Below are 7,617 nucleotides of genomic sequence, written 5' to 3' on the forward strand. Positions count from 1 at the left end.
CAGTGCTGCAAAAAAAATAAAAATCTTCGAAGCTATGTCAATTTTACTATAAATAGTTTCCAAATTAATGTGCAAATCAATGTAATTAGTGTCACATCAACAATAATTTGACAAATCAGTTTATGTAGTATCACTCTTGTCACTGTTAGTTGCTAATGCTTGTTGTTGTGTTTGTTGAAATTCACAGAGCATTCGTGTGTGTTGCTAAGAAGTGGAAAAAATGAGCCGTGTTGGGATCAGTGGGGACTTGGTGAACCACTTGTTCAATTTCACGGAGAGCTTTGAGAAATTGATGTTTCCTTTGTCGGAACACGAGTCCAATGAGAACAAGGGTGTGTTGAGCATTCCAGTTGACATTTTGGACACTCCCAAGGAGTACATTTTCTACATGGGCGTGCCTGGTTTGTCCAAGTTTGATATTCAAGTGTGTCTATCTTTCCCACCTTCCTACATTGCTATAGGGTTTTATTTTACAATATTGTGTGCTTGAATGGTGTAGTTGGACTTAGAAGTTTGTGGAATTTGATGAAGAGGAGGTACAAGGTTGAAAGAACTTGTAGTGATAGTTGCACATTCATTTTGATTTGATGAAGAAGAGAATGGTTTGTTTCTAGTTAGGTGCAAAAATTTGAGACAACATCTGCTGATAATGTACATCCAATTTATTTTGATATGGATATGGTCCATTGCATGTGGAAGATTTTGATTTCATAAATTGGGTAAAAAGTTGTAGAGACCAAATTTCATCGGCAAAAATTATAAATGCTTTAGAATTATAAACATGAATTGGGTAAAAAGTTGTCTAACTTTACTAATCTTGTTTTTTAGAGTGTCCGTATTTATAGATACAGCCGCTAATCTTGTCTAACTACTGCCATTATATTTTTTTAGTGCCATTATGGACATAAACTGTGTTCTACCTGTAAAACAAGAGTACCCATTTGTAGACAAGAGCTTGGAGATGGGAAGGAACCCCTAGAAGCATCTGTGTAGTGTTTGTAGTTGGGGATGGTTGAAAAATCATATGTTGATGCTTGTTGCAACTTTTTTACTGTATTGAACTGCATATTCCTTGAAGGTTGATAATTTTCCATTGTCCTTAAAGCTTGATTGAGATTGTGACAGGTTTGAGATTGTTATTTTGTTGCATGCAACAAGTTGGAATTTTGCAGGAATAAGAAGTTGGAATTGTGTGTGTGACAGGTTTTTTATAGTAGCGTTTGTAAAATTTATAGTAGCGTTTGTAAATGCATTTGCCATGTGGCCTACAAATTAAAAAATAAAAAAAAAAGTCTATAGCCATGTTTTCAAAATGTGGCCATAGTAATGGGCTGAAGCCGCGTTTTAAACGTGGCTAATCTTTCTTCCTGGCAATCAACAATTGACCTATAGCCATGTTTTAAATGTGGCTATAGAACGTGACTATGGCCATGGTTTTGAAACCGTGGCTAGGGTATGTCCTATAGCCACGTTTATAAAAACGTGGCCATTGGTCCTGCCTATAGCCATGGCTAAAAAAAGGTGGCCATAGACCTATCAAGCCTATAGTTACACATTTTAGGCCATGATTGAATACGTGGCCCAAAAAAACGTGGCTATAGACCAAATCGTCCTATAGCCACGTTTTTTTGAGCTATAGCCACGTTTTAAAAACGTGGCTATAGAACCTTTTTTTTGTAGTGGTTTTTCTGTTTCTCTTTAACTCATTGCAATCAATATATGTCTAAACATGAGAATGACAAAAATCATGTATGCTATAACTTTAGACACTCAATTAATGCAAAAGAACTAAATTACTTTGTCATAATCTAACAGCTTCAATTTGAGATAGAGAAAATGAGCTGATTTTTTCTTTTTGCTTTATGTAGAAAAAATGGGGTGATAAGTTAACAGGGTATTAGTGCTTCATGTTGTATGCAAGGTCATTCTACTTCACTTGGGTTAATCGTCAATACTGGACTTGGAATTGTTTTGAGGAAACTGGGTGAGTTTTTTTTTTTTTTTTTTAATGGGTGTATTTAGTATTTACTATTCTCCACAATTTTGTTGTTTGTACCTTAACTTGCAGTGATGAAAATATTGAAGTAGCCAAACTTTCTCATGTATGTTGGCTGGATGTGAGAGGAAAATTGACAATGTCAAATCCGTCACCAAAAGTTGAATATGAAATTGTGTATGTAGTGAAGTTGACAAAGGGGTCTTCTGGTTGGGAACTCACTACAAGAAACTTGGCTATTTTCAACGGTTGAAACCGTCGAAAAAAATATTTTCAACGGTTGGAATGACCGTAGAGAACCGTCATTAAAAACCGTGTTGAAAACATTTTTCTACGGCCTATGCAACCGTTGAAAAAAGTATTGCACATTTATCAACGGTTAATAACCGTTGAAATGTATACACATAAATGTAGATTAAAGTATGCTTATTACTTTTATCCACAGGCACCCAACCATTGAAATAAGTATTTTCTTGTTAGAAAAAACATAATTTATCACCATTCCAAACCTCGGGGTTTAATTTGATACACCCACGAACCTATAAGGTTTAAAATGTAAGTTTTACAAACAACGTTTGTGTGGTCCTTACAAATAGGAGGGCCTCAAGCCCATATCAAGAGAAGGTCATAATCTCATAGACTAAAAAAATTGGAAACTGGTGACTGTCTAACCCAACTACAAATAGGAGGGCCTCAAGAACAGGATGTATACCCAAACACGGCAATTTAAGCCAAATGCTGTCTCAAAGGAAAGCCTCTTCCCCAAAGCATCGAGAACTGGACATGTTGGTGAGCTCAGGAGCCTAGAGACAAGACAAGATATGTGTCAATGTATCATTATAGCATAGAGAAAATCTCAAGCTTTATAACTATGCTATATAGTGGGCTGCATCAGTTATGTTTTCCCATCAAAAGGAGGGGGGCAATAGTGCTATATAGTTACCATGAGTTCAGGAACATATCTATATTTTAAAAAGATCTGTCAAATATCAAATATGAATTAAAGGGGGAGAAAAATTCTCACATTCTTGACAGACTTGTTGAAGATTCAAACATGTAGCCATCTTTAAGCTGGCCAAAGGCTACTGCTTTCCCACTGGCTGTATAATGCAAAACAAGGTAATGAAAAGGTCAAGAGATGGCCCAAAAAATCAAATCAACAAGGAACCTTGGAAACTATTAAAAGTTGGAAACATGACAGATATATGTGGGGGTACATCAAACAAAATAAATAATTAATTAGAAAAAATAAATAATTAATTAGAAACCAACCATCAGTGCATGGCAACTTAGGATTCATGCCAGGGTTTGCCTTCACGACCCAAACATAGAGCAAAGTACCTATCTGTAGCACATCACATTAACAAGAAGAAAAATATTGCAGAAGCAAACAAATAATTGATATAAGTCAATCATCATTTTCCACTTCGCATAAATCAAGAGACAGAAATATTAGAGTAGAAACTGTCAATGATTTCGATACTACAATCACCTTTCTTGATTTTATTTTATTTAAAAAAATTTAAAGAGTATATCTTTTAATCCACAACAAAGAACTGACTATGGTGTACAGCTAGCTCTTGGAGCAGCCATACAAGGAAAGAAACTGTTCATGCTATTAACTCATTACCAAATACAATTCAGAAGAAAAGTGTAGCTTTCTTCCTTTAATTTCAAAATTAAGAAGATTAATTTCTTTTTAGAAGGAACCAGAATAGTATTGAAAGAAATGAATCTAGCAAGTATAAGATGTAGAAGCCATATCTAGTTTACAGCTTTAACAATCTTATCTGTTGGAAAAAGGATTCTGTGAAATCAAAAGGGCAATACCACAAGAAGTGGAACCATGTTTCCAACAGTCAAGAGACATGTAAAACTATTTCTAAAAGATCTACACAGAGTTGAAGATGTTTATGCTTTTAACTAGTTCAAGAAGATCCATGACATCATCCATATATTGTAGGCAAGCCACCGGCAGCAAAATGAAGACTAACTACTCTATTTTCCATAGTTAACAATTATTTGCTTATAAATATAATTTACAATTATTTACTTATTTTTAACATTATTAAATAGTGCAGTAGAGCACTTGGTGAAAACATTTAGAGGTCATCATGTTCAATTTGTTCATCTTATCCATACAGGTAATTGGTTTGAAAGCAAAGACTATATGTAAATGGTAATCAACTACAAAATACAAATCAAGATACCTGCTCAGGTCCTTTTGGTGGAACAGGAAGGCTAATTCTTGTAGCAATAGTACTAGGTGGTCGAGTGATCTTCCTTTCCTTATACGTATTTCGGAACTAGAAATATGGCCATGCCCACTTCTTTCCCTAGGCCTCTGCCAATGCACGAAAGCCTTGTCTTCCTACCCTCTAGTTGGTGATTTTGGTTTTCCATCCCTTGCAATCCATCTCTTCTCTTCATACCTAGAAGAATGGGCTAAAATTACTATGAATAAAAAAGAAAATATAACCTTATAATTGTAACCAAATGTACATTAAAAAGAATAACAATACACTAACATGATATAATGTAAGATACAAGTTCATAAGGCTAGCTCTTATCACATACTTTGCACGGATAAAATTCTCAATTCCAACTCTGTTGTAATTTGGTGGTAGCTTGGTTTCCCTGTAACTATTTGACTTCTCATTTCCCATTGCTACATAGAAAAGATAAAATCAAAATCTGAGGCAGTTTCTCAATCTTAAATTCGATGTGAAATCAGTCAAGATATATTCAAACCCATGGGCTAATAAACAAGCTTACATTGAATAAACGCAAGCTGTTCTAGAAGCCATCTGTCAAGCGTAGTAGACTGCACCTGCAACCAAAGCCATTTTTGGATACACAAATCAGCCTATTGCGAAGAAAGGTTGTAATTTGACAACGGATATAGATTAATAATGATAACCCACCTTTGATATGTGTACCCCAAGACTTCTATGAATCCCAGAACATTGCATGCGTATAAAGATGCCTAAATTCACACTAGCCCATCTTGGACCTCTACATAGTAGTAAAGTCACTATAAGCAACTCGTACTATTAATGTACTTAAATAATGACATGCTTATATTTGGAATAACCAATGATTTTTTTTATAATAGCCTTCTTCAAAGCTTTATATGGAACCTCATCCCCTTGTAAAAATAAGGTGGAGGGCGAGGTTGTGGGTTCAAGACCTATCAAGTGCGCGTGCCTAACTTACCAATAATAAAAAAAAATAAAATAAAATAAGCACACCCTTCTTCAAAATATAACATCCATACAAAATTGACAACATAAAATAACTCACAATTGTTAATGAAGACCATTAAGTTACTAAATTAGCTAATGAATTTCACACTTCTCCCACATCAAATCATTCCTCTCACACTCAAATATCATTTGCATACCATAATCCACCTCAAAAGCTTACTCAATTATCAACCTAAATTAAAACTTACCATTCTTTTTTGATTAAAACTGACCATAAACACACACAAACATCCCTAAAACCTTTCAATTCAATTAAATTGAATTCAAGCCACTAGAAAAACCATAATAATTCCCAGTTCCCCCCACATCCCAAGCTCTAAAACCCTGATTCCAAAAACCACAATGCAACAACAAATTAAACAACAAACAAATCCACGAAATAAAAAAAAACCATCACATACCACATGCTACCTCTGTATTTAAGCGTATACGGACCACTCTCAAGCACGCGTTGAAAATGGCTGCATAGTAGTGCGGTGTGCTCATTGAACGGTTCAGTGTAGTGCAGTCCTTATTGCTGCAACTGCAACTCAATGTTATTCACTTTCTCTGAGATTGGTACTCACTGCCACTAAATATCACCACAAGCACCAATCAAAATGAGAGCTGATCATAAAAAATTAAAGGCATTTCCTTGAGCTGAAAGCTTGTTACCTTTTCAATAAGTTGGAGATTTAGGTTATTTTCCACAATCCATAAAAAATGGTATATAACATGTTCAGAGCTCACCACCTCACCCTCCACCTTGCACTTCATAAGGGGAGAAGGTTCCATTTGAGCTAGAGCTCACTGCCTTCACCCACACCCCCCCCCCCCCCATTTGTAATTTTTTTTCCAGAAGAAACAATGAACAGGAAGAAAAAGAAAATCAAAGAGCACAATTATTTGAACTTACCAAGCACTTGTAATTTGAACTCACACACGTTCTAGCTTTCAATCCCACAAATAGTGAAATTTGAACTCTCCTTGACCATTCATTGAGCTGAACTCCCAATTCACCTGCAATCACATTGAAAGCACGCAATACATAACCACAAATTCAATTTTGACATAGCATTTCAAAGTCAAGAACAAAAACCACAAAAGTTCAAAATCTTTCAAGTGAATAACAAAGAATGGACAAAATTCGAGTCTAAGAAAAAACAAACTGATCATAAATAAGTTTTTAGAACAGCGAAGTCAAGAGAAATAGAATAGATACCTAATCGGAGGGAAAATAATCGAAAAATTGAGTCGAGAATCTGTTTGGTTGCCTAGAAAATAATAGGAAAATCAACTGCCCAGACCTATGAGGAGCGAGAGCGAGAGTGAGAGCTAGAGCAAGAGCGAGATATAGAGCAAGAGAGAGGGAGCGATTGAATTATGTTTGATTGCCTAGAAAATAACAAGAAAAATGACCTATGAGAGAGAGAAAGTGCGATAGAGAGAGTGAGAACGAGATATATGGAGCGAGAGAGAGAGAGAGAGGGAGTGATTGTAGGTAAATATATAAAAGCTCCGTGATTTTATTTTCCACTTTTATAACCTGTTGATAAAAAATAGTTAATTTCTTTTTCCAACATTCATCCAACTGTTGATATAAATTAGCACTATCTAATCACTTAGCAAATGAATTTCTCACCACTTATTTACCACTTATTTCAACAGTTATGTCAACTGTGGAAATATATATGTGAATTTTTCAACAGTTGAGTGCAAATGTAGAAACTAAAGGCTTTTATCAACATTTTTTAGTGACCGTGGATAAAAATATGTTGAAAAAGCTCATGTTTGTTGTAGTGACTCCTTATCAGACTTAAACTTTCTCTACAAGATGGAAGAGTTCAAGAACGCCAAGTTTGCCTCTTGGAGAAGCCTAGAAAACAATGGTTTGAGCTCTATGTTGGCAACTTCCAATCCAAGGATGGAGAATCAGGAGAGGTTTGCTTCGATCTTTTTGAGCATGTTGGACACTGGAAAAATGGACTTATAATTAAAGGTAGCATCCTTAGGCCAAAACAGAGATGACTCTTCGAAGTTTTTTGAATAAACATAGAATATAAAAGGGTCCATTTGGAACGGTAGGGAGGGAGAGGACATAGGTGTGCTTATGATAACTGGTAACATTGTTGACACTATTTTTTTACAAATGTTTGAGTTCGTAAGTTGTTATGTATTCTCGAATGAAGCCATTGGCACCTATGACATTAATTTATTATCTATCATTATCAACTTTCTATTAAAAAATTTCCTCATACTTACTTTATTATATGATATATATATATAGTCATATTAATCATCGTTGCAAATTTTTCTTAGTTTCGTGTTGATTTATCTTGGTAACATTATTTATGAATCACTACTCACCCTTTATCT

At 35.0% G+C, this 7,617-nt stretch overlaps 1 protein-coding gene and 1 pseudogene across 6 annotated transcripts; one reads left to right on the plus strand and one right to left on the minus strand.

Moving 5' to 3' along the window:
• The first annotated feature begins 220 nt into the window (after nucleotides 1-220).
• Nucleotides 221-7,269, plus strand: LOC142616380 (uncharacterized protein PHLOEM PROTEIN 2-LIKE A4-like; annotated as a pseudogene).
• On the minus strand, nucleotides 2,473-6,737 carry LOC142615198 (ADP-ribosylation factor GTPase-activating protein AGD5-like). 6 transcript variants are annotated; one of them, XM_075787907.1, is made up of 11 exons: nucleotides 6,464-6,734; nucleotides 6,158-6,261; nucleotides 5,917-6,055; nucleotides 5,664-5,833; nucleotides 4,921-5,011; nucleotides 4,772-4,826; nucleotides 4,574-4,664; nucleotides 4,207-4,428; nucleotides 3,269-3,341; nucleotides 3,021-3,096; nucleotides 2,473-2,799 (listed from the first exon to the last, which is right to left on the minus strand). In XM_075787907.1, the coding sequence occupies exons 5-8, from the start codon at nucleotides 4,966-4,968 to the stop codon at nucleotides 4,368-4,370; spliced, it is 255 nt and encodes an 84-aa protein (XP_075644022.1). In that variant the 5' UTR covers nucleotides 4,969-5,011; nucleotides 5,664-5,833; nucleotides 5,917-6,055; nucleotides 6,158-6,261; nucleotides 6,464-6,734; the 3' UTR covers nucleotides 2,473-2,799; nucleotides 3,021-3,096; nucleotides 3,269-3,341; nucleotides 4,207-4,367. The 6 variants fall into 6 exon arrangements, 5 of the variants coding, with proteins under 5 accessions (XP_075644022.1, XP_075644025.1, XP_075644023.1 ...); XM_075787910.1 differs by lacking the exon at nucleotides 5,917-6,055 and having other exon boundaries at nucleotides 5,664-5,779; XM_075787908.1 differs by lacking the exon at nucleotides 5,917-6,055 and having other exon boundaries at nucleotides 5,664-5,785.
• Nucleotides 7,270-7,617: the final 348 nt, after the last annotated feature.

This window comes from Castanea sativa, chromosome 11 (genome assembly GCF_040712315.1).
Source record: "Castanea sativa cultivar Marrone di Chiusa Pesio chromosome 11, ASM4071231v1".
NCBI lineage: Eukaryota > Viridiplantae > Streptophyta > Magnoliopsida > Fagales > Fagaceae > Castanea > Castanea sativa.